The sequence below is a fragment of the Neovison vison genome, chromosome 7, assembly GCF_020171115.1.
Source record: "Neovison vison isolate M4711 chromosome 7, ASM_NN_V1, whole genome shotgun sequence".
In the NCBI taxonomy this organism is placed as follows: Eukaryota; Metazoa; Chordata; class Mammalia; order Carnivora; family Mustelidae; genus Neogale; species Neogale vison.
Window position 1 is genome coordinate 196992450 of NC_058097.1, and position 25889 is coordinate 197018338.

The following is a 25889-nucleotide window of genomic DNA, read 5'->3' on the forward strand; positions in this document are numbered from 1 at the left end:
GCCAGTCTCTCTCCAGAGGCCTGTGTTGGCCTGTCTCTTCCTGCAAGTCAAGGCTGTCTGCATCTGGGCCTGACCCCTCATCCCTGAGAGCTTCACTCTCTCATCTCTACATCACGGCCAGCCCTCCCAACCTCCCACCGGATGGGCCCAGATCATTAGACACACAGGAATCGTCATAGGAGAGCTCTGAACACTCAGTAAATCATCAAAAATGTGCCAATATTATTTGACATTCATCCTCTGGGGTGTGCCTGGGCTCTTCCTACAGACTGTCAGGAGGTACCCAGAGAGCCCACATGCAGAGCAGGAAAACCCTACTCCTGAAAGTGCTTGTCTACCTATCTGGGTGCAACCCTTGTTAATTAATGCAGTCAATGAGCATTTATTAGAACTAAGCTGGGAGTGAAGGGGGTCACTAATTCAATTTTATACAAAGGCTTTTGGTTCTTAAAATGGCCATAATCAAAGGGAGGGAAAAGTAAAACAAGATGAAATCAGAGAGGAAGACAAATCATAAGAGACTCTTAACTCTAGGAAACACACAAGGTTGCTGGAGGAGAGGCGGGTGGGGGATGGGCATTAAGGAGGGCACATGATGTAATGAACACTGGGCATCCTATGCAACTGATGAACCACTGACTTCCAGCTCTGAAACTAATAATGTGCAATATGTGAATTAATGGAATTTAAATAAAATTAAATAAATAAATAAAATAAAATGGCTATAATCTTTGATTCAAATAATTCTACTTAAAGGAAGGAAGGAAGGATATTTTTTCAAGATGTTTGTTCAGGGGCGCCTGGGTGGCTCAGTGGGTTAAAGCCTCTGCCTTTGGCTCAGGTCATAAGCCTAGTGTTCTGGGATCAAGCCCCACACCGGGCTCTGCCTGCTTTCCCCCCAACCCACCTGCCTCTCTGCCTACTTGTAATCTCTCTCTTCAAATAAATTAATAAAATCTTAAAAAAAAAATAAAGATGCTTGTGCAGAAATATTCATCATGGATTTATTTTTAATGGTAGGAAAAAAAGTAAACAACACAAATGTCCAGTTAATAGGGATTAGTTAAACAAGCATCCGGACTTTTATACGTTGGCTATTATAGAACATTTAAAAAAATCAGGGTATATAAGTGTATGACATGAGAAGACATTCAAAATACACTATAAGAGAAAAAAGCAGGTTACAAATATATACATATGTTTGTGTATATATATATTTTATATATATCTTTGTGTGTATATATCTTAAAATATAGCTATATACATATCTTATATATATAAACTTTCATCATATATGTGATAATAATCTTAAAACAAAGTATATTTATTATAATTATAAACAGAAAAAATAATACAAATCTATGCTCTAGTACATTAACAGTGGTCATATTGAACAGTAAAATTTCAGATGGTTTTATTTTTTTCTTTATACTCTATTTACTTGCTGATTTTTCTCAATAAACACACATTTGTATTCTTAAGGAAAACAGAAAATGATATTAAAATGTGATATGTGATACATAACCACACATGGGACTTTGTTCTTTAAAAACTTTTCTGCAAATCCCTTTTACATTATTTTTTTAATTTGTCATAAAATCGTAATATACATTCTTTGAAAACAGCTAAACAATACAGTAGTGCATAAAATAAAAAAGAAAGCCCAGCCCGGCCTTTCCCCCATCTCCTCCGAATCCTGTCCCCGACCATTAATTACTTCGTTATCATAATTTGGATGAACGTCCTACAAAACATTTTCCTGTTCATACAGAAACATTTTGTCCAGCTGTTCAGTTCACTTGTATTTTTATTTTATGAAAGTAAGATTGCAGTTTGCACATTGTGATGTGAGTCTTTTCCCTGAGCAGAAGGGCCGTTTCTCTGAGTGGGTACACTGTGATCTACGTCCTCTTCCCTGACGGCTGTATCCTACTCCAGAGTGGACTTGGAAGGAATTTATTTGCCCTCTGCCCTGCTTTCCCCTGTTTTCATTATCCCTAAGTGACCTAAACCCTCTTATGTATATTGCCTTCCCCCCAGGGGGAGAGAAAAGGAGAGCTTTCTAAAGGTAACACTGTGTATGAGGGTTTTGGGTTTTTTTAATGTTTTGGCTTTTGATACTCTTTCCCCAAGAAAAGGCCATATCGATTTTTTAGATTCCTTGAAATAAGATCTCAAGTCGTAATTCACAGATTAAGAAATCTTGGGGACCATCTGGTGCAGCCCCTTTATTTCATAAATAAATTGAGGCCTGGAGGAAACACTCCACCCCAGACACAGAACCAGTGAGGACTGAGTCAGGACTGACCCCCAGGCCCCCCAACTTCTCAACTCTTCTCACTTGTAGTTACACAGTTATTGTGCTAACATGACCCAAAAGCCTTTGCCCTCAGCCTGAAAAACATCCCTTTGCCAAACTGGCAAACTCCGACTTGCCCTTCAGGCCTCATTTGAATGTCACCCCCTCCAGGAAGCCTTCCTTGACTTTCCCAGAGGCTGGATTGGACCTATCTCCTCTTCCATGCTCCATCAGAAGGGAGTGTCTGAGAGCAGAGGCTGTGGGCCAAGGACACACAGCTGACCTGTTGGTCCCTCACACCCCCACAATCTACTGTAACACAGTGGGACCCTCTGGTCCCCAGGGGCCAGGGGAGGTCCCAGCCCAAGATGCCAGAGAGGCTGTGCCCAGGAAGGGTGGCCCACAGCCCAGGAGACCTGGGGGTTCAGGCCAAACCTCACTGCCAGTTGGCTGTGTGCCTTGGGGAATTCACCATGCCTCTCTGATCCTCAATTACTTCATCTGAAAAATGGGTTTGGTTAACACTTGTCCTACTCTCTCTGCTAGGTGGCCTTATTTTCTCAATCCGAACTCGTGCCCCACAGTGTGACAAGTCCGGTCTTATTTTCAGGAGCAACGGAAGAGAAACCGTGAATGCTGAGTCCTTGACATATATGATTCACATCCACCGTGGGCCAGGGGCTGGGGATGTGTTTCTTACACACCCGCCGTGGGGAGGCCGGCTGCAGGTCTGGGGGTGTGGGGCAGGGGCCGGGTTGAAAGCCCAGATCAGTCCGTTCAAGGGCATCTGCTGGGCCTCCACGCACACAGCCCCAGTGAGGAAGTGTGAAGAGATCCTGGGGCTGGCTGGTGTAGACCTCCGCTGACCAGTCCTCACACTCAGGAGCGTGCACCAGGGTTTACACACCCTTCCTGTCATTATGATGGGAACCAGGGCTCCTTCCCTACTCCATCTTACAAAGGAAGCCTCCAAAAGGGAAAACAACCTGCCTAAAGTCACCTAGTCAGAGGGGAAAGCCAGCTTTCAGATCCCCCAAACCCCTCTACTCCCCGCCCCCTGAAACGTTCACCACAATATAATCAAGGTTCCCAGAAGCCTTCTTAGGCATCAGGAGTGCGTTTTGCTCTTTGCACGTTTTATTCTGCTCCATCTTCAAAACATCATGATTGATAGATAAGGAGTCTCAGGAACTTGCTTGAGTCATGGCCCCAAGATTTCACCACCGGGGTGTGAGGCCAGTATTAGCAGAGAGCACAACCGGGCTCCCAGGAGGGGCTGGGAGAGATGTGGGGTCGGCTAAGCATCTGCCTTCAGCCCAGCTCACAGTCCCCGGGTCCTGGGATGGAGCCCCACATCGGGCTCCCTGCTCAGTGGAGAGCCTGCTTCTCCCTCTGCCTGCTGTCCCACAGCCCCCCCACCCCGCTGTTTTGTGAGCTCACCCACGGCGCTCTCTCTCTCTCTGACAAATAAATGAATAAAATCTTAAAGAAAAAAAAAAAAAAAACAGGGGGAAACGCACCCTGACCTGTCCCTGCAGTCTGGACAGGGCCTTGAGGGCAGCCCCACCTACCTGGGACAGGGGGAAATGCACACACCGAACCACCTCACAGAGCCAGCACACCCGTATCTGCACAACCTCCCATCCTCAGTCCTTGGCCCTTCACCAAAAGCCCAGCACTTGACACCCTTTCACACAAGAGAAAGAGTCAGACCCTTCAGGTCCCAGAACAGAGAACAGACTGACGCAACCCCAGAGGGTTCCTACAGTAAAAGAACGGGCCTCGGGATCATCCAACCCCATATTTTGCAGACAAGTCATCTAGAGGCTCTGAGCATCCACCTGGCCATCTGGGGCAGAGCTGGGGTTCACATGCAGGTGCCTGCCTGGGCCAAAGCCCCTCCACCATGCCTGCGAGCCCCTGAACTGTCCATCCAGAACCAGAATCCGATCCTATCCTGTCCCACGTTCTCCCTCCTCCCCGCAGCCCACCCCCACCAATGATCTGATTGAGCGGGAACACAGCTGGGGGAAGGATGCACTTCCTGATATGGAGGGGGGCGGGGTGCTTCTGCAAAGCTTGCTCCCCGCAGCGGGCCCCCCCTCCAAGGTTCTCAAGGATTCAGGTCACTGAGTCATTTAACAAATACTCACAGAACGGAGGCCTCTCCTCCGGCCACCAGACCATCCCCCAGATTCATTCATTCATTCGACAAACACTGAGGACCTACTAGGCACCAGTCACATTTCTGGGCCTCCTTCCCGTCCTCCCTGCCTCCCAGTGCTCAGCTCCTCCCCTTCCCCCTGCATCTGTCCCCGTGGCCTCTTAGCGCTGGCAAGAGGGCAACTTCTGGGGACACTGGGGAGTCACAGAGCCCAGAGGGGCTGACTGACCAGTGTACAGACGCACGCACACCCGGGGGTTACCTGGTGTGGGCCCAGGGCAGCGCAGGCAGGTGCCTCTCTCACAGAGGCCGAGAAGGTACTGAGGCCCGGGCCCTGGGGGTGGCTCATCCCCTCCCTGCCCCCCACCTCTGGCCCCACGGCTGCTGGGCTGCTTGGAAAACCCAACCCCGGCCCAGCTGACTTCCTCTTGTGTCATGGAAAGTGTGGTGATGAGAACAGGAAACTCTGGCCTGGGATCCGGGGTCTGAGCTGGGGACAGCAAGCCTGGAGGTGGGAGGGGTGACTCCAGGGGGATGGGACCCGGAGGAAGGGCTGGATGAGGCCAAAGAGGGAGCCCACCAGGTCCGGGGAGTGGGGAAGGCCTGGGTGGAGGTGCCCTTCCAGTGGGACAGGGCAGGGACCAAGACCCCAGGCCCTGAGCTGCCTTCAGTTTTCCAAAAACAAAACAAAACAAAAATTGGAACCCCCACCTTTGCTGGTGAGGAAGACTTGAGATCACATAAAAAGCCAAATTTTCTATTTGTTTTCTTTGCTTTGGGTCTGTGGGGGTGGGGGGAGTGGCAGGGAGAGGGAGTAACCTGCGTTCAAGTCTCAGTTTTGGCCTCCGGAGGCCAAGTGCATTGCTTTCTGAGCCTCAGTGTCTTCGTGGACATGGAAAGCCACCCTCTGCCTGTGATGATTGGGAAAAATAAAAGAGGCCACACCCTGGGCTCGCCGAGGTGCTCGGTAAAATGCCGTCTCCCTTTCACAGTACCGCTCTCTAAACCAAGTGAGAACCGGGCCTGTGAAGGGCCACTTGCCACGCGGGGCTCGTGTGACCAATGCACACTTGCTGAACACCGAGACTGTAAGAGAAAAACCATCCAGAGGGGTCCTCGGAGTGTAAGCAAAAAGGGGCCCATGTCTGTCTCCCTCATCTCGGCATCCCTGGCGGTTAGCATGGGGCAAAATTCTGTTGAACAGATGAATGAGTGAGTTAATTTGTCTAGGATTCCGGAGTGCCTGGGTGGCTTAGTGGGTTAAGCGTCGGCCTCCCAACTGTGGCTCAGGTCGTAATCTCAGAGTTGGGCTCCATGCTGGGCAGGGAGCCTGCTCAAGATCCTCTCTCTCCCTCTCCCTCCTTCTGCCCCTCCCCACCCCTGTTCAAACGCATGTGTGCTCTCTCCAAAAAAAAAAAAAAAAAAAAGTTAAAGTCTGGGATTTTCAGGGTCCGAAGACAGGAGGACAGGTGTGAGGGCAGGGGGCAGGGCCTGGAGGACAGGCTGATGCTAACGCAGTGTCCTACTCCTATGAGGTGGTCACTGTGCCCCTTGTCACAGCTGTCACAAGGTCCTCAGTCTTTGATCCGGGCTCCAGTCTTGCATTCTGGTGAGCGGATGCAAGCACCTGGAGCCCCCCAAGGGAAGATGGGGCAGGGTGGAATGCTGGGGAGCCGGGTGCTCAGGGAAGGCCGGGCCCAGGAGCCAGAGCTGCTGCAGAGGGTCAGAAGGGTGTGGCTGGGAGGCCTCGACACTCATTTCAGGTTTCACGCTTGTTCACAGTCGGCTCGGTGTCTCTGAACCATTGTGTGCCTCCTGGTGTGGCTCACATTATGAGAAGCCCCAAGGAGCCCAGGTCAGGGTCTGCCCCGTCCTGGAGAGCAGAGGGACCAAACCCAACCCCGGGGCCCAGGGGCTGAAGCCCTTCCCCTGCGCTAGGTACCCCCGCCCCCCAGCTAATTTGCAGAAACCCAGCTACCTGCTCTTCCTGAACAGGCCAGAGGTTGATTCCAGCCCTTGTGGGAGCAACACTGCATGGAGATCACACATGCTGAAATAGAAATCATGAAGACCGACAAGGAGATCACACACACACAGGCACACACACACACACACACACACACACACGCCCAGCATTCACGGAGGAGCCCTCTTCCGTGCTCTATGGTAAGATACCACCACCTGGGGCTTCACCTCAAATTCCTACCTCATCCCCACAAAAAGGAGACAGAGGGCTTCATCTGGTGTTTTCACCACTGTGCCTTTGGCAAGAACTGGTGTGGCACCCCCATGCCCACTTGTCCCCTGCTAGCACAGCTCCGTGCCATTTCAGTGAGACCCCTGCCTGGGGAGCTTGTCGCCCGCGCCCCAGTCCCCTCAGAACCACCCGCAGGGAGGCCAGGTCTCCTCGCCCTCAGCAGCCGGGCCCAGAGCTGCCCCACACTGCGGCCCCGTCCCAGCACGGTGTGGTCGGGGACCACTGGCCCAGCCTGGGCACCTCAGGCAGGAAGCTGTCAGAGGCCAGGGCCGCCATTCGAACTGGAGCAGATGGTTTTACCGGGAGGAAGTTGACAGTTCAACTTCAAACACGGCTGACGCAGGCCTCGCACCGCCTGCTTCCCTGTCACACCCCTGCCCGCGCCTGCCCACCACCCCCACCCCTCCCCGAGAGGGAGACCCAGGACGAGACGCCTTTCGCCCACAGGTGCCGAGCTTGCCAGGGCTGAGGCAGGAGGAGGCCGTGCCCATGGGGTCCCAGCAGCCGTCGCTGGTCGCCCTGTACCTGCTGGGGGTGCTGGGTGAGTACCGAGGCATGTACCGAGCTCCTGGGACTCGGGGTGCAAGCGGGGAGATGCCAGTTCTCAACTTGGTCTGATGCAGGCGCAGCACATGTCCCGTCTCAGGAGCATCGGGGAGGGTTGGGGCCACCTTGCCTGTCTCCCCACCGTCCCTTTACCACCTGTCCCAGCTCGGCTCTGTTCTTGTGCTGTGGGGGTCTTCCTGCACCCTTCCAGGTGGGACCCAGGCAAAATCAGACTCTCAGCCCCCATCCAGCTCCCCCCGCCCACCTTGAGTGCCCAGATTTGACCTAAGTACACCCAGACCCAGGGCAGCCATGGTCTCCTGGGCGGTTCTGATGGCACTCTGAGCACAGTGGGCCGCCGCAGGGTGGGGGCTGCCTCTGAGAAGGCAGCTGAGCATGTGTCAAAGATGCTCCCCTAGTTCCAAGTCCCCCCGACTCTGTCCCAGAGGAGCCGCAGCCCGGCGGGCCAGCCAGGCTGTAAGCACCCACTGGGTCTGCTCTCACTCCAGGCCCAGGGCAGAGGCTCCAGAACCTGGGTCCCCAGGGCCAGTGTGGAAGAATCTGGGACCTCTGAGAAGCTCGGCTGGGGGTCAGGCTAGAGGTGGGCGAGCCTGGGGCCTCCTGTTTGCCGGGAGGGAGTCCATGGAAGCTGGCGGGCTCCCCACTTATGACACGTCGAGGGTGAACTGGATGAGATCTGACCGCTTTGCAAGGGCTTGGAGGGTACTGCGGGGCGAGAGAGATGCTGACCTCAGGCCAGGTGGGAACAGGGGGGCTATCGCTTCCTGGTTTGGAGGGAAAGGACCTGGGGACCACTGGCTACCTGATCAGGGAGGCTTAGTCCCTCCTAGACAGGCTGGTGAGTAGGGTGAGTAGGTACGTGTGTGTGTGTGTGTGTGTGTATGAGAAGGGGTGTGTGTGTGTGTGTGCGTAAATGCAGGTTTACCATCCACCGTGCATCTGTGATGATGTCCCGGTGCACATGTGTTCACACAGCTCTTCTCACATGAGCGCAAGATACACAAGACGCCTTCTGTCCCCGGGCAGAGGCCCAGAGATGGGACCCCCCCCGAGGAGGTGCTGCGGCCTCCTTGGCCCTGGGGATTCCTCAGACTGGGGTCTTGACGCCACCAGGGTAACGCGGCTGGCCAGGCTCCCAGCTGGGGATGGGCATGGGGTCCTGCTCCCTGGGCCTCCCATCTGAAGCCCATGATGGACCCAGGCTCCCCGCAGGATCAGGCAACTCCCAGAGGCCAGCAGAGCCCAGAGTCAGGGAGACTGGGAGGCAACACCTTCCCCGGGAGTGCAGGAACCATCTAGAACCCCAGGAGCTCATGCTTTCCGGTGCGTTTGTGTGAACTGGTGGAGGGTAAACCCTCCCATTGCTCCGTGGCCCCCAGCTTTCAAAATGCCTTTAAAGCCATTTTCTTCTGTAAGCTTCACAACAGCCTAGGAGGGAGGCGGGCCCAGTGTCCCCCATTTTATAGTCAGAAAACCGGAGTTCTAGAAAAGCCGAGAAGCCAAGCTCAGGGCTCAGCATCTAGGGAGACCAGGGTCGACCCCGGCCCAGCACCCCTGCTCTCTTGGGGGCCCCTATAACCCTAAGAGCTCAGACACACCAAAGCCATTCCCACAAGTAGGAAAAGGGCTTCGAGTCACAATTACCTTGTGCAGACATGTCCTCACCAAGGGCAGGGGATGATGAGGGCAGGGGATGCCAAGGGTCAGGGCTGAGGCTGGACGCCAACAGCACGCATGCCCTTTGAGCCATTCCGGGAAGGGACGCCTGGCCACTGGAACCCCGAAGATGCTGTGTCTCCTGGCTGGCCATCAGGGCTGTGACTTGGGGACCTTTGGGACACAAAGATGCCCATGATGCACCTGGGGTAGTATGACAGCTGGTGCCCTCTGTTGCTGCCTTTAGCTCCAACCTGCCTGGGATTCACCTGCTGGGGCGGGGGGTGGGGGGCACAGGCAGCCCTGAGGGTCATGCCCCCCAACCAGGACTGCAGAAGCCAGCCCTGGGGCAAAGCCATGGGCTCTGCGGCTTGTATTCTGGTCTGCCACTTGCCAGCTGAGTGACCTTGGACCATTCTGTAAGCCTCAGTTTCCTCCTCTGCAAAATGGAAATGATAAGAGTATATATCTCTTAGAGATTTGTAAGGGTTAAACGAATCAATGACTATAGGCTCTGAGTAGGAATGTCAGTTTGAGTGCAGTTAAGTGCCCAGGAAACATTGATGGTCCCAGTTACTATTACCATCATTGTCGCCAGGGTCGGGGTCAGCAGGGAACAAGTCAGGTAGGACGTGGTGGAGAGTCTAGCCAGATGCCAACCTGGCCATCGAGCCTTCTCCTTCCCAGTCCTCTTCCCCGAGGGCCTCTCTGAGGTGGTGGCATCTTTTCGGAGACTCGGAGGCAGGAAGGAGTGAGGCAGAGAAAAGGGAGACGCGTCCCGTAGGGGTGGCAAGAGCGAACACAGCAGGCAGGACAGGCCCAAGAAGGGCTGGGCACCCATAGGAGACGGCGGCCTCAGGGGCTCTAGCTTCGGGCAGTCTTCCCCGGCCTGCTGTCCTGGCCTGCAGAAGCTGAGGCCCTTGCTGGCTCGGGGTGAAAAGAATCCAGCACCCAGCAGCCCAAGCTCCCCACCCCCAGTGGGGAATAGAGGAATCTGGGGGCTCTGGGGCCAGCACTGGCCCTTCCGGTCACTCTGCCCAGCTCCAGCATTCCAGCGGGGTGATCCCCGCAGAGACCAAGGAGGGGTTTCCACCCCCGATGGAACTGATTGAACACTAGTCTGGGTGTGTGCATGTGTGTGGGTACATGTGTGCATGCTGTGTGCATGTGTGCCACGTGCCTGTGAGCCTGTGCGGAGGGGCTGTGTGTGCCTGCCTGTGTGCGAAGGCCTGTGGGACTTGGAGTCGTGCAGACTGGGGCATGATTTCTGTAGGGCCCCTTACAAATGACAAGAATGCTTCTCAGAATCTCAGCCTTCTCATCTATAAAATGGGGATGACCAGGGCACTCACCTTCAAGGTCAATACAATTGTAAATCTGGTTCATTCACTCATCCCAACAGCAAGACTTTACTGAGCACCTACTATGTGCCAGCCACTATTCTAAGTGCTGGGGGCACAACTGAACCTTCGAAATCCCCGCCCTGGCAGATCCAACGTAAGAGTCTAGGTGTGATGGGGAGACAGTGATGGCATGGGTGCTGGGAGGTCATGGGTGGGGTGGGGCTGGGGGGTTGGCAGTGTCGGGCGCCGTGCTTACCCAGGGAGGGTGCAGGGGGTCTCACGAGAGGATAATGTTTGGGCAGCGGCTTATAGGAAGTGAGTGAGCCTGCCGTGTGGGCCCTGGCAGGACGGTAGATGGTCCACTCTACCTTTCCAGGTCCACACACCCTCATCCCGGACCTCGGGCAAGATGTGTTTGGGAATTTTCCAGTATGGATCATACTGCATGTGTACTGTGTGCTCATCACCCACCAACGAGGTCTCCACAACACCCACTAACTGAACGCGTTCCCATTCAGTGGAACGTGAACTCACACCCTAAGAGAGACTCGTAAGGGCTGCAAACATCCTCCCGCCAAGTGCACTAGAAAAGATTTCTGGTTTGGGGTTCTGAGTGGCAGATGAGGGACTGTAGCCCCAGATCACTTCCTCCATCCCACGGGAACCCTGAAACTCCCTTTTCCCTTGGGGCTCAGCTGGGACAGATGCGGTGGGAACAGGATAGGCAATTGGTGGTGACTGTTAGAAGCAAAAAGTGTCCTGGGCCCCCAAAAACACCCATGGAAACACCCAGGGTAAGCCCCTCCCTCCTTGGCCTCAGTTTCCCCTATCTGTACCCTGGGGTGAGCTGGCTCCAGGTTCTCCCAGTGGTAGATTCCCGTAGGGCCCTGTAAAGTGATGGTGATGTGGTTTCATGTCCTGACACTACCATCAGCAAGCTGTGTGACCTTGGCCAAGTCACTTGAACCTCCGTTTGCTGATCTGAAAATGAGAATGAGCGTGGGCCCTTCCTCACAGGGCCGTGGGTAGAAAAAAACTTTGGGATACGTGAAGTTCTGAACAAAACGGAGAGCTCGTTTCTGTCACAGTGGAGATGCCTACGTCGCATGAAATTCATGCAAATTCGATCGGACACAGCAGGCCACCAGCGAGAGAGCGATCACAATGTAGACCGTGACGGCCATAGTACTTGTGATCGGCTCCCATCCTCAGGTTGGCGCAGGCCCCGCAAGCGGGATTAGAGGCCCGAATCTGCCATTCCTTCTGCAGGCGCCATTCCCCAGGCTTCTCCTGGCATCAGCTCGGCGTGACTCTCTGTGTATCTTGCCCATAAAGAGACTCGTGATCAAAAACCAGCCAGTGCCTCTGGTGCTCCACTGAGAAGCAGAATTTGGGGCCTTCATGATCTTTGTTTCCTTAGAGCTTGATACGGGCGCGGGGTAGACCCCGCTCTGCTGACTGGTGTTGTTTCAGAAAAGGGGCTTTCCGATCTTCCAAGTCAGCCTCTCATCAGACGATGAAAGGAAGAAAAATCCAGAACTCCCCCAAAAGGCAGTCCGACGTGGGGTGTTCGCGGTGAATTGATGAGACGTTTGCAGACTATTAGACGGACTCATTGTTGGAAAAATAGAACATCTGACTTCCAAACCGGGCTAAGTCCTTCTGTTTCCTGATCTGGGAGACTGAGTGATGGCAGCCCCCTTCAGTAAGGCTGTCAGGAGTGGGGTCTCCCGCACAAAGGGCTCGCCCTGGGGTTGCACCAAGTAGGAGTGTCGTGAGGGTTCACTCTCACTGTTCCCATCAGTCGCATCCCAGCTCCCACCAGGACCCCGCCGCCTTGCCTCTGCTTCCCGGCACGTGGCCACTGCAAAGGATGTGCGCGGGTCCCAGCACATCCCAGGGTCTGGGAGCGAGCCCGGGGTGGCCAGCCTGGACCAAGCTCTAGCTCTGCCGAGTCCTGCAAAGGGGAACCGCGAACACGGAACATTCGCCAACAATTCCCAAACCCAAACGACTCTGCGGATCTCTGGAAAACGCCTTTGGTGCAAATCCTGACCTGAACGAACAGCAGACTATTTATAACCCCACGCCTCCCACATCATGTGAAAATCCATATGTTACGCTACAGAACCCATCACGAGTTGGAAGCTGGAGCTCCAGACACGGGGGGGACAGTAGGGTGCCTCAGAGGTGCTGGCCAGCTCTCTTGGGCTTTCTCAGCCCTGACTGCAGCCTGGGCTCGGCCACTCCAAGCCCGACATCAGGGGACTCCAAAGGGGGGTGGGCAGGGGAGAAAGGGGGCCTTTGGAGGATTCTCATTCCTGGCCCCAGCTGCTCAGCTGCAGCCATGGCTGGCGGATTAGGAAATGGCCATAGCGTCCCTCATGGGCCTCGGGGTCTCCGGGCTTCTGTTTGCAGCTCCTATAGCCACAGAGCTATGGGCCTCAGCCACACAGTGGGGCTGGCAAAGCCACAGCCCCGGACGGGCTCAGAGAGAACCTGAGTCCAGTCTGCAGGGCTCCAGGGAAGGAGGCTACTGGTCACACCCCCGGGAGGAGCAGCTAAGAGAATGAAGATAGGTCTTGGACAATGAAAACCTGAGCATGTCTCTGGACGGACAGAAAGAAGAAGCATCCAGAAGGCTCTGGGTCAGTCACACATCTCACTGACCACTTCTGCCCGGTCCCTGCCAGCCACTGAGCTACATCAGGACCTGAAGGTTATAGAACAGAGAAGTCTGAACAGAGAGGAAGCTGAGGATGGTGGCATCTAACTTCCTCATTTTACAGATGAGGAAACCAAGCCCAGAGAGGTTGAGTGACTTGCCAAGATCACAGAGCAAGTTTGCAGAAAAGGCTCCTGAAGGCATGTTTCACTAACGGAATGGAATTCCAAGTTCACTCCCAATCATCAGGTCTGTACGCCGTGAACATGCCAAGAGTGATGAAGGGACGGGAGGCAGCTTGGCCCAGCAGTCAAGAGCTCAGAGTCTGGGCAGATGTCTTGGCTTTGAGTCCCAGCCCCAGCAGCGACCTCCAGCATAGCAAGTTAGTTACTCTTCCACCACTTCTTCAACTATAAAATGGAGATTAAAATAATAGTGTCTACTTGGGCGCCTGGGTGGCTCAGTCAGTTAAGTATCGGGCTCTCGGTTTTAGCCAGGTTGTGATGTCAGGGTCGGGTGTTGGAGCCCCACGTCAGGCTCCGTGCTGGATAGGGAGTCTGCTTGAGGATTCTCTCTCCCTCTCCAGCTGCCCCTCACCTCACTAGCACATGCTCTCTCCTCCCTCTCTAAAATAAATAAATCTTAAAAAAAAAAATAGTACCTACTTTATAGAGCTGTGGTGAGGTTTGAGAGAGTTAACATATGTAAATGCCTGGTACCTGTGAACTCTAACAGTGTTTCCGGTGGTGATGATGATGATGATGGTGAGGCTGATGGTGACGGTGATGGGTGTGATGGTGATGGCGGTGTTGTTGTTGATGGCCAACAGTCATCATGACGGTGGTGATGGTGAGGCTGATGGAGGTAGGGATGGTGATGGTCATGGTCATGGTCATGGTCATGGTAATGATGCCGATGGTAGTGATGGTGAGGGTGATGGAGGTAGGGATGGTCATGGTCATGGTCATGGTCATGATGCCGATGGTAGTGACGGTGAGGGTGATGGAGGTAGGGATGGTGACAGTGATGGTGACGGTGATGGTGATGGTGACAGTGATGGTGATGGTACTCATGGTGACTGTGGTGACAGTGACAGTGATGGTGATGGTGAAGGAGGGACAATCCAGGAAATGCTGCTCTACCGAGAGTATCAGGCACCCAGAGGGAGCCAAAGCCTTGGGATTCCTAGACGCCCTTCCTCAAAGAGCATTTTGGGGATTTTACTTGGTTCTCCGGCTTGTTCTGTCTTTCCTAAGAATGTTCTCTGAAGGGGCGTAGGTCATCCTGTGTGAGATCTGCGAGAACGGTCTGGTCCAGTCCCTGTCCCCAAGGGCTCCAATGTCTGGGGGCTCAAGCCCCTCCTCAGGGACAGGGTCTGGGCTGTGTTCATCTCTGCACCCCCAACTTGGCACTCTGGAGGCACAACTAGGTGGCCGCAAGCTTGGTTTTGGAAGGCAGACTCACGGTTTCAATCCAGGCCCTGGCAGGTGCTGGCAGTGTCCCCCTGGACAGGGCATTCTCCTTCTCCCAACATCGACACCATGAATATATTCGACTCACATCATGAAGCCATGTGAAGAGTAACAATGATATCCATCAGGAGCGACCCTGAGTGCTAAGTACACAGTAGGTGCTCAATTATTGGTAGCTGCTATTAATAATGAATGTTGACTGCGGAGTATGAAGGTCTGAAGTGGGAAGCAGGAGTGGTGAGCCCTCTTGTCTGGCTCTCCACGCACCCCAGGCCAGCAATGCTCCCTGACTATCCTCCCCGTGCCTGCCCCAGGCCCCATGGGCTCCAGCATCCCCAGCTTTGAGCACCAGATGCGGAAACCTCACGGTGCGATGTGGGTGTTATTACCGGGAGCCTTGGCTGGGAGGAAAGGGCCAGCTGGCGGGGGCCTGTCTTCCCTTACAATTCTTCCACCAGCTCCAGAACACTCAGGGAAAAACAGGCTTTTTTAAAACACACTTTTTTTTTTTCCTAAACACGCGGCAACAATTTCTCAAAAGCAATTTCAAGAGAACCATTTACTCCCTAAAGTCGTCACCCTGACTGTCCCAACTCCCAGCTACGGAGCCAGCCCAGGGGTCAGACAGAGGGAAGTCAGAGCCCCTACTTTAAGGCTGACAGAGCTGAGCGGCAAACATGGAGGGAGCTCTGAGGTCACACAAATGCACCCCCCCCAGGCCCACCCAAATCCAACCTACGTCCGCCCCAGCCACAGACGGGCACTGTGCCGCCTGGCTGTGTTGTCTCGGCGCCCTGCCCCCCCATCTCCGAGCTGACTTCCTCTTCCAGACGCTGAGCCACTGAAGATACGCTGCTGTCATGTCCATCTTGCCACCAGGATGCTAGAAAGTAGCAAATGATGCTGGCGGCTGCACTCTCGGCCCTTCCTCTGGTTCTCTACAGCTGCAGAATTCAGACTCTCTGAGACTCTAAGCAGTGCTCACGAGGGTTTCACACTGCAGCCAGATGCAGGGAAAGGGCTCCCTTATCCTCACAACCAACCGTGTATTCTAACATTCTCTCTTCATAGTCTATGCACTAGAGGAAAATCCTTTTTACTGATGGTTATATAAAGAGTAAAGCTTTAAAACGGGGAAAACATGCATAGTTGCAACCCACAGAGCTGGTTTCATGACCCACCTGGGGGTTCTGATGTGTAGTATGGAACCCGGAACCCCATACAGGGGGCTGCAGAAGAGACCACTACTCAGGCTGTGGGCGGGTGTGAGGTGGGGTGGGGGGCAAGAGGGAAGTTCCTGACCCTCCTCTCTCCTTTCCGCAGTCACTTCCTGCCTCGGGGGGCCCTACCGGGAGAACTCAGGTAAGGAAGAGCCATACAGAGGCCTGGACCAGGGGGTGATGGTGGGGAGCCATGATTCCATCGGGCTGTAGGGGGACCTGCCAGAGTGAACCCCACCCCCACAGAGCAAGAGAGTGCCCCAGCACGCGCAGATATGGACACCCACACAAGCGTACACATTTAGATGCCTGCATGCCTACAGATGCCCTCAATGGTCATAAAGCTCCACCTGAATGCTGGTTCTTGGGGTAATTATTACTGGGACCCACTCACCATGCACAGAAAACATACTGGCCCATAACGCACACTGCACAGTCCTGTTTCCTACTCAGTCCTGCCAGGTCTCCCTAATCAAAGGCATTGGCAGCTGACACTGTGGAGAGGGGCTGCTCCAGACTGTAAAGTATGTGGAATGCCCTGCCTTCAAGGTCACACTTGAAGAAGCTAATGTTTCCCCAAACAGGGCTCCTGGAATGCACTGGAAAAAGCTAGGCAACACTAGCGACATCCCTCACTGGAGACTGACTGCGTATACCGGCCTGGAAAAGGCTCTGAGAAGTCCTGCGGTGAAAAAAACCTGTTCAATACTTTTTAACTCAGCCATTCTCAGACTCATTTCACCCCAGACCTCATTCTTTCACGTCTCCTGAGATAACATCATGCTGAATGTGTTTTGGGAGACATGTGCTGGAGGGTCTCACGAAGCCACGTGCAACCAGAAGGAGCTGGAGAGGACTTAGCAGGCCCGTGTCCAGGACCTGGAGCCCTGCAGTGGCATCCTAGCTCTGAGCTCTAGCAAGTGCTTTGTCCATTCTAAGCCCCAATATCCCCACCTATAAAATGGGGAGAACATCTGTTCCCTGGTGAGGATTCGGTGAGTCAGCTCCCTTGGGGGGAAAGGGGCAGAATATCCTGCCGATGTCAGGAGTTGGACAAACCCCCTTTGTCTCAAACTAGTCCAGTGACCTTGCCAAGCCCTAGCCCTGTGCTCTGGGCCCCAAACCCAGAAAAAGGTAGCCTGTCTAGAAGTTTCCAACCAGGGAAAAACCTCCACCTCCCAATCACTTGGAAAAACCTTTTACATTAAAAGGAAGGAAGGAATCATGAACAGGTAATACAGTTGCCTGGCCTAAATCTTTAAAAATATAAAAAGATCTGCAGTGACGCATCTCAGTTCCATTTCTGTCCCCCATCTGCCCAGTCCTTCCCCACCCTAACACCCCAGGTAACAACCACATGGATTCCTGTCTTTTCTCTCCTTCTAGAATCTATGCAGGTACAAAGATATATATATATCCTTCTTTTTTATTTCACGGAGCTTTATAAAATCACCCTCGTCCCATTCTTACCCACGATCCAACAATTCCACTCCTTGGTATTTACCCAAGAGAAACGGAACACGTGCCCACACAGACAGACACCGGCTCAGGAACGTCCCACGCGGCTTTGTTCACAGCAGCCGAACAGTGGCTAGATAAACAAATCGTGGCACAGGCACACAGCGAGACCTCATTCCACAACCAGAGGGAACGTGGTGGGTGTAATGATGCAGAGAAACTCCGAATGCCGAAGGAAGGGGGTCAGATGAGGAAAACAGGACAACAGAAACACAAACACACGGCACGATTTGCGTGATTCCCCGTACATAACATAGGAGAGGAGGCAAAACGCGTCTCTAGCGACAGAAAGCAGATCCGTACGCGCCTGAGGCTGGATGCAGGGGAATCGGCCACACCTGGGCACGAGGGAATGTTCCAGGTGACAGACATGTCTACCTCTCGAGTGTGGCAGTAGTTCCAGACGTGCATGCATTCATCAAGTTCCCCTGAACAACTCTCATGTGCACACATTTCGCTGGGTCTAAATCGTACTTCAATGACGTTGGTTTGAGAAATCAGAGAGAGAAAAATAGAACAAGCACCACGCCCTATTTCTAATGAAGCAGAGTTTGCAGAGTGGGGCGATCCTGCTGGACAGTGGGGTCCTGAGCACCCCCTTGCCCACTGCTCTGAGTTCCCCCTCTGCTCTGAGATCTCCAGCCCCAGGGACCCATCTTTGGGGGACTGCTTGAGTGTCTGGGAAGGCCCCCTCCTTGCCATGTCCCCGAGGACAAAGCTCACGGTAGCCAGGCAGGCAGCCCCTGGGATGGAAGACAGCCTGGCTGTGTAGGAGCCTGGCGGGGAGAGGGCAGAGGAGGGTTCCCACGGAGGGGACCCCCCCCAAACACACACCTCTTTGACCCCCAGGAAACATGGTGAGACTGACGGGCTCCAACTCGCCGTGCCAGGGCCAGCTGGAGGTCCTCCTCGGTTCCACATGGCACACAGTGTCTCAGTGGAGCTGGAACCAGGGTACAAACAGCAGGGAGGACAACACGCAGGCCTCAGAATTCTGCCGGAGCCTGGCTTGCGGGAAGGCCTTGATCTTGGCCCACCTCCCTGACTTCAACAATCCCCAGCACCCGGTCACCTGCTACGGACGTCTGGGGTCCTTCTCCAACTGCAGCTACAGTGAGGCCAGACAGAGGAGTTCTCTGGGCCTGATCTGCCAAGGTGGGTGACTAGCCAGCCACACGGGTCCCCTGGGCCTGAGCACCAGCCCCGGGGGAGGCTGCCCAGGGCCTGGGATCTGGGGCCCAAGCCGGCAGATGGAAGGGGGGTCCTAATGTACAACAACGACCCCCCCAGACACATAAACTGGTGGGGAACTGGAGGGGAAAGGCTGGGGGGGGGGCGCTGGAAGAGACTGAAAACCTGGTTCTGCCATTGCTAATGTTAGCATCTCCTTTTAACCCTCACTGACCAACGGTAAAATGGGCTGGCGCTGCCCGCCCCCCCCCCACCCTGCCCCACAGGATGCTTAGAGACAACGTGTGGATCAAGTGGGCCTAATGGGGCAAGCAGCACTTAAATCATGACCTCTAGGTCTTTCTCCAAACCATCCAGTACCCCCAACCCTCCTCCAACCCTGCCTTCTTTCCCCCCAACTTCCAGTCCTCCCTCCCGGGGCTCCTGCCCCTCCCTCACCGGAGTATCTCGTTGCAGAGCCTCCGAAGACACCACCTCCTCCCACGAGCCCCCCACCCACCACCACTCCAGAGCCCACAGGTAAGAGAATACGGAGGTTCCCGGGGGCAGGTGCGGGGCTTAGCCAATAAGAACATGGGATGCCCCGTTGCATTGGAATTTCAGGTGAACATGATGAAGTTTAGTGTAAGTAGGTCCTGAGCAACATTTGGGAGCTCACCACCCCCCATGGTGGTCGGCCAGTCTCTCCTTCGACCTTGTGTTGGAGCTGAAAAGCCGGCAGCAAGCAAGCCCCCGCACCCTCACAGCCGGCTGGGCGACACTCAGACCCGCTCCCTGCTTCGTCCCTCCACAGCTCCTCCCAGGCTGCAGCTGGTGGCCGGGCCCGGGGGCCTGCGGTGCGCCGGCGTGGTGGAGTTCTACCGCGGCAGCCTGGGGGGGGCCATCGGCTACCACGAGCAGGACCAGGACCGGACCCAGGACCTGAAGAACCGCATCTGCGCGGCCCTCCACTGTGGCTCCTTCCTGAGGCACCTGCCAGAGGCCGAGACAACCAGGACCCAAGATCCGGGGGAGAGAAAGGCCTTGCCGATTCGATGGGAGATCCAGAACGCCAGCTGTGGGTCCCTGGAGCAGTGCTTCAGGAAAGTCCCGCCCTATCAGGGTGGCCAAGTTCTGGCCCTTGTCTGTTCTGGTGAGTGAGACCCCATGAGGACCCACGGGGCGCCCCAGATCATCCACCATCACCTGTTCCCGGAAACCCCTGCATGGAGCATAGGGCACTGGGCACCGAGGAGAACGGGAGGGAAACAGAGGGCGAGGCTACACTCCCACCCAATGCCCCGGAAATCTCCGCAGAGTAACACAGAACGAGCTCAAATGCACAGGTCGCCGCTTGGGAAGGTGGCATCAGCCAGGACTTCCAGGATGAGGCAAGGTCTCCTCAGGGGTTTGTTTGCTGGGACCGAGGAGAGAAATCTTTTTAGGTGGGAATTGTGACTCGTGCCAAGGATCGGAGCAGGTGGTGCACTGAGGGGGACCAGCCTTCCAGGAGGGCAGTTTGTAAATCGCAGAGACAGATGGGGCCGGAGCAGGGGTGACAAGTAGGAGGTCCCCCCAGCACAGCAGGCAGAAGGAGCCCGAGCAGGTCCCCACAGAGCTCCCCGCAGAAGCTCCTGCACCATGACAGGAAGATTGATGAATCTGGGTGTGGCAGAGGGGAGGAGACCCAAGAGGAAGGTCTTAGGGACCCCAAAACCAGGATTGCGGGAAGAACAGAGGAGGAAAAGGCCACAGATCAGAGTAAGAACAATCAGAGCATGTCTCGGGAGGGAGTGGGCCCCCATCACCAGTCCGGACTATAAGAAGTCAGACTTCTGAGCACTTCCTTGGTGCTAGAGACCTTCCCAGGATGGTCGTTCCTTTTCACAACCTGAGGAGGTGAGTGCTATTATTATCCCCACTTTACAGACAGAGAAGCTGAGGCTCAGAGAGGTCAAATTTCTTGCCCAATATCACAGAGCATTAGCAGGGATTTCCACTCGAGCAGCGTCACTCCAGAGCCTGGGGTCCAAGCCTCCACTACCAAAAGCACCAGCTACATCAGGCTGGTTAGGAATGCAGGTGCATTCCGATTTGCATCTCAGCAAGGTCCTAGGGGGGTGTGTGCACACTTCTGGAAGCCTTGCTCTGGACCACTGGGCTCTCCCGCTAGCACACAGGTCCTCACTCCTCAACACCACCCAGCCCCTGGATACCTGGTGTGGATTAGCAAGACACAGCCCCCTCCAGGTAGATGGAGGCCCCCAGGGTATCTCCCCCTGACCCACCTTGCCTTCCTGCTGTCTACAACCTGCAAAACCAGATGGGGAGGTCTAGCCTTTGAAATTCTGTGCTAAATAGAACGTTTACTAGGGCCTTTTAGATGGATGTTGCTATGGAAACTGGCCAAGCTGGTGTGATCACAGCTCACTCTAAACTGAGCACAGGTGTGCTTCAGCTCTGGAGCCCAGGCCCCACCCCGACAAGCAGAAATGGATTCAGTCCTTTCATGAAAGCCACCCCGGAGGCTGGACAGAAGGATTCCTGGGTTCTGTCCCACCCCTGAACTTCCAGGACCCAGAGCAGGAAGTGTTTCCCATCCCTGGGCCTCAGTTTCTCCTTTCTGAAAAGCCCTCCCGTCTCCCAAGGAGCAGCAGGAGGAGAGGATGGTTCTCAGAGGGACGTGGACCCAGAGGGAGCCCGCTCCTCATTTTTCTTCCCTTACCCTCCCCTGCCTGGAGGCCAACCCCCTCCCGTGGCTGCCACGGGTATCTCCACTCCGCCAGCTTCTTCCCTAAAAGCACCCATGATGTCACATCTCAGGATAGCTACCAGCAGTTGCCCACACATGCCAGGGAAAGAGCTTCTGGGGGAAATGCTAGAAGATGTGAGAAGGAGGGAAGAACAGAAAGGAAGGTGATCCCAGTACCCCCCCCCCAATAGCTGGGCTCTGCCAGCGGGGGGCAGCTTAGGGGGCGACACATGGCTCCAGTGGTCAGGCACATAGACTAGGGACCAAGGGAGCTCCTTCCAAACCTGCCACCTGCCCTCCATTGCTTTTCCTCTCCAGATTTCCAGCCCAAGGTGCAGAGCCGCCTGGTGGGGGGCAGCAGTCTGTGTGAAGGCTCCGTGCAGGTGCGCCAGGGCAAGCAATGGGAAGTCCTGTGTGACGTCTCCTGGGCCAAGGGCACCGCGAGGTGGGAAGAGGTGTGCCAGGAGCAGCAGTGCGGCAAAGTCAACTCCTACCGGGTGCTGGATGCCGCCGAGAAGACCTCCCACGGCCTCTCCTGTCCCCAGGAGAAGCTGTCCCAGTGCCACCAGCTTCAAGAGAAAAAAACCCGCTGCAAGAGGGTGTTTGTCACATGTGAGTTGGCCACAGCCCCAGGGGCAGAGGGACGTTCTGGATTTTCCCTCTAGGACCTAATCAGTGAGCGTGTTTCTGAAGGACAGGCTCAAGGACTAGATAGTGAGTTGCAGAGCCTTAGAAAAGGAAGGAAAGGGGGGTGGGGGGGACGGGGCTGGCGACAGTGCACAGACAGCAATGAACACGAGCCGTAAAGAGGAGACTGGCCATAATGGATGAGAGAGCTCTCCGTCTATCTTCTAGTCTTCCAGGATGGAAGACGGAAAAGCAAGGGAGAAATGGTAATCGAATAGCGCATGAAAGAGGGATGGATGGACGGACAGACGGACAGCTATTAGCATATGATGGCAAGGTGATCGCTTATAAGCAACCGGCAAAGGGTAGAACGTTAAATTGTCACAAGAGGGGCCAGTGACAGCTGGGTGATGAATTGCTGGATGGTAGGTATAGACAGATGGATGGTAGCAGAGAATTGGAGAGGCGTGGAGAGGCGGGTGTATGACTGCCCACGCTGGTGAATTACTGCAAGGAGGAGGGAGGAGGAGGGGAACAGGGAAGCCAGGCAGCCGGCCAGCAGCCTTCCTCTGAGCAGGCAGTTCCGATGCCCCGGGCAGGACGGCCCTGACCTCTCTGCCTCCCCCAGGCCAGGACCCAAACCCGGCAGGCCTGGGCGCAGGCACCGTGATGAGCATCGTCCTGGCCCTTGTGCTCCTGGCATTGCTGCTGGTGGTGTGCGGCCCTCACGCCTACAGGAAGCTGGTGAAGAAATGTAGGTGCGGGTGCCCCAAACCCCCTGCCTTTCAAGCTCCCGGGAGGCGGGGGGGGAGGGCACCTCTCTGCTTTGCCACCCGGCCCCGCCCCTCTCCGGCCCTCACGAACAGAAAGAGAAAGTCAGGAACATGGTAAACGCTGATTGGCCCACACGAAGCACCCCCAGGCCAAGGAGGGGGCGTGGCCGTTTTCAAACAGGGGCCCGCCCCCAGCCTCCGGACCTGGCTCCACCCCCTAGCAACTGCGCAAGATGCTGATGGAGCCACTTCCTCTCTGAGCCTCAGTTTCTTCATCTGCCTAATGGGCGATTGCACACCTAGTGAATATAAGGGGCTGGTATCCTTGCCTGGCAGAACTCTGGAAAAAAACTATTCAGAGACAGGAAGTGGATTAGAGGAGCTGAAAAGAGAAGGCCTGGAGATGGGCAGTGTCGGCTAGGTCCCTAGTGCTAGGCTCTATTCTAATGCCCCATGGTCATTTCTTCTGAAGAGGCAGCCCCCTCAACACGCTCCTTTAGCTCTAGGTGGGTCCAACTACCCTCTGAGCAAATCAGAAAACTGAGACCCCGAAAGGCTTCGGGGGGTGAAGTCCAGCAGTCCGTCCTTCAGCTGCACCTGCCGCCTCCTGCCTCCCTTCCCTCAGCATCTCCCCATCCTTCCCTCCCCTGATGGCTGCCCACCCTCGTCCTCATGGGCTTTTCCTGTCTCCTAGTCCGCCAGAAGAAACAGCGCCAGTGGATTGGCCCCACAGGAATGAACCAGAACAGTAAGTGTCCTGGAAGGCAAGGTCCTCCCTCAGCCCCAGCCAGTGTCCACGGGGCTCACGGCTCACTGCTGACCATCTTGGAAGCCAGCAACTACCTGAGGCCTCTAATCCCCACTCCTATACTCATCAAGGTGGGACCGTGGTCAACAGACGTTACCAGGTGGTATCCATGGTCACATAGATTTAGAAATCAGTGAGTTAAGCAACATTAGACTTGGTTCTTTATTTCAGGACTTATTGGAACCTTAATGGGCATTTTTGCAAGATGCATCCCACTTCCCACTCCACATCATTCCTTTCCTTTTGGTAGGCAGGGTGTGTTGTGAAGTCTCTTACAGTACGAAGCCCCTTAGCTCCAGCAGAGGAGGGATGATATCGCCCTAGCACTTGTGTTCCAATCCCCTGCTTAATAAATGCTTGATGAATGACTGATCGGCGGAAAGCCCACCCCACCAGACTGCTGGCCAACCCCAAGCTGCTCTAAAAATCTGGCCCCTGCAAGAATGAACCTTCCTAGGGAGAAAGGAGTAGAGGGGTGCATTGAAGAAGCTGTGGGTGCCCTTGCCTTTCCTTGCTGTTATCCCACAGCAGGAAATTCCAAGCCCCTACCAGGAAGGAGGAGGAGGGGCAGAGCAGGGAGGCTAACGACACTGTCCCCTGCCTCTGCTCAGTGTCCTTCCATCGCAACCACACGGCGACCGTCCGGTCCCAGGCTGAGAACGCCACCGTCTCGCACGTGGAGAATGAATACAGTCAGCCGCCCAGGAACTCCCAGGTCTCTGCTTATGCAGGTAAGCAGCTATCTCCCCTTGCTTCTGGGGCGGAGGCGGGTTGCAGCATGGGTCACGTGATCACTGGGAGCAGGGATGCCTTGGGGGAGAGGGGGCTCTCACTGCCCTTTGACAGCTGTCCCAGCGGGGTATGGAAGGGATCCAGCCTTCACCGTCCTCCGCTTGCCTCCCCCACCCCCAACCCCAAGACTGTTAGCCACTCAGCTCAGGAGAAGCATAGGCTGGGACACCATTAGCCGCAGCACTGTTGCAACCTAACAGGCCAGTGTCTCCGCAGGGCCCTGTGGGCCGGATGGTAAATGAGGCCCTTTGGATTCCTTCCAGGCAGCACAGAGCTGGCAGGGGCCCGTGGAAGCCCTGTACTGAGTGCTCCCTGTCTGGCATGAACAATTAAGCCCCAGGGAGCCTGGAGTTCAGTATCATTAGTGAACAGCGCTGATTTGATCAGAACAGATACCGGACTGTCAAGCCACCAGCTCGTAAAGTCCCTGTGATATGCAGGCCCCCGCGGGCTCCTGGACGCTGAGGGGCTCTCTCTGGGTCGCCTGGTGGGGTATGCCTGCTGCAAAAGCTCTCTTTCCTTTCTGCAGCTCTGGAAGGGGCCCTGCGTCGTGTTTCTACCCAGCCTGATAACTCGTCCGACAGTGACTACGACCTGCACGGGACTCAGAGACTGTGAAAGGTGAGCCCGGCTGCCGGGACCCCAGGACCCCAGAACAGCCCTGCGGAGAAGCACCAGCTCCTTGGGTCCTCGCCTCCTGCCCATCCTGCCCGTCCAGAATGCAGGGCTTTACACATCTTGACTCTTTTTTTTTTTTTTTTTAAGATTTTATTTATTTATTTGAGAGGGAGAGAGCACAAGCTAGGAAACCAGGGGCTCGGGGCCTATCCCCCACCTCTGTGGACCATCTCCGGGGTGTGAGGCTTCCTCCTCTGACCTGTTTCCTTCTCTCCCCACAGAACCAGGCACCAGGCACAAAACATCAAGAGCCAGACCTGTCTCCTGAGAACAGTCTGCATCCGCTGCCTGGAAATGATTTCTGCCCCAGCTAGAACATGGACGGAGACAAGGGGACCTTCAGATATGTCCTCTGTCCCTGCCACTGTGGGTGTCGGATCCCAGACCAGGGAAGACCCCCAACACAGCTGGGCTATCCCTCCCCATGTGGGAGCCGTGACAGGGACAGCCCAGAAACAAGACCTTCCCTAAGCAGACATGTGGGGGGCAGCACCCGGAGGACCTGGTTCTCTCCTCAGACTCTGATCCCAGCGAGCAAGGAAACTCCACTCTGGGACGCGGGGTGGGGCGGGCAAGGGGGGGGCTCAGTTCTCCAATGTTTTTTTTTTTTAATATTTTCTTTGTAAATAACACTTTTTCTACTTCCTGTGAGCTAAAGGGCCTCCCCTCCGCAGTCCAGGGTCCAGCGCCAGGACCCCTCTGGGGACAGCGGTACAGCCGTCGTGGTCAGAGGGGCTGTGCACCTCAGACAGAGTGCCTCAACCTGGCAGGCAGCTGCCACCTGACGCGGAGCCCCATTTTCACCCTCCATGAGCCCCTCAGCCCCTCGACCCAAGACACCTTCCAGAGCAGAGAGCACTAGATCTCCGGGACCACTGGCTGCCAAGCCCAAGGGCGCCGTGCCAGCCCAGGGCCTGGAGATGGCACCTCGTAAATCCCAGCCCAGGTAGGGTTTTGTTTCACACAGCAGTTTAAAGTTCAAAGCTAAAGAGGTTTCAGCCCATCACAGCTAACTTCTAAGCTGAGAGTCAGAGACCAGGACTGGATGTTTCTGGAAGTTAAATCGTTCACTCCCTCAGCGGAAGCAGTCTCTGCTGGTCAGAGCGTCCAGACACACACGGCAGCCTG

General features: G+C 55.1%; 1 protein-coding gene and 1 long non-coding RNA gene across 2 annotated transcripts in view; one reads left to right on the forward strand and one right to left on the reverse strand.

Annotated features, from left to right (window-relative positions):
- Positions 1 to 4765, reverse strand: part of LOC122914542 — a 48832-nt gene extending 44067 nt beyond the window's left edge. The window contains exon 1 of the long non-coding RNA XR_006385796.1: positions 4726 to 4765. This is a non-coding gene — a long non-coding RNA (uncharacterized LOC122914542). The remainder of the gene's footprint in view (positions 1 to 4725) is intronic.
- A 2384-nt stretch (positions 4766 to 7149) lies between these two features.
- On the forward strand, positions 7150 to 25440 carry CD5 (CD5 molecule). Its single transcript, XM_044261164.1, has 11 exons — positions 7150 to 7261; positions 15747 to 15785; positions 18011 to 18316; positions 18809 to 18871; positions 19146 to 19484; positions 21402 to 21695; positions 22339 to 22464; positions 23178 to 23231; positions 23903 to 24022; positions 24613 to 24704; positions 24983 to 25440. Exons 1-10 carry the CDS (start codon positions 7210 to 7212, stop codon positions 24699 to 24701), a joined length of 1482 nt encoding a protein of 493 aa, XP_044117099.1. The 5' UTR covers positions 7150 to 7209; the 3' UTR covers positions 24702 to 24704; positions 24983 to 25440.
- The last annotated feature ends 449 nt before the right edge of the window (positions 25441 to 25889 follow it).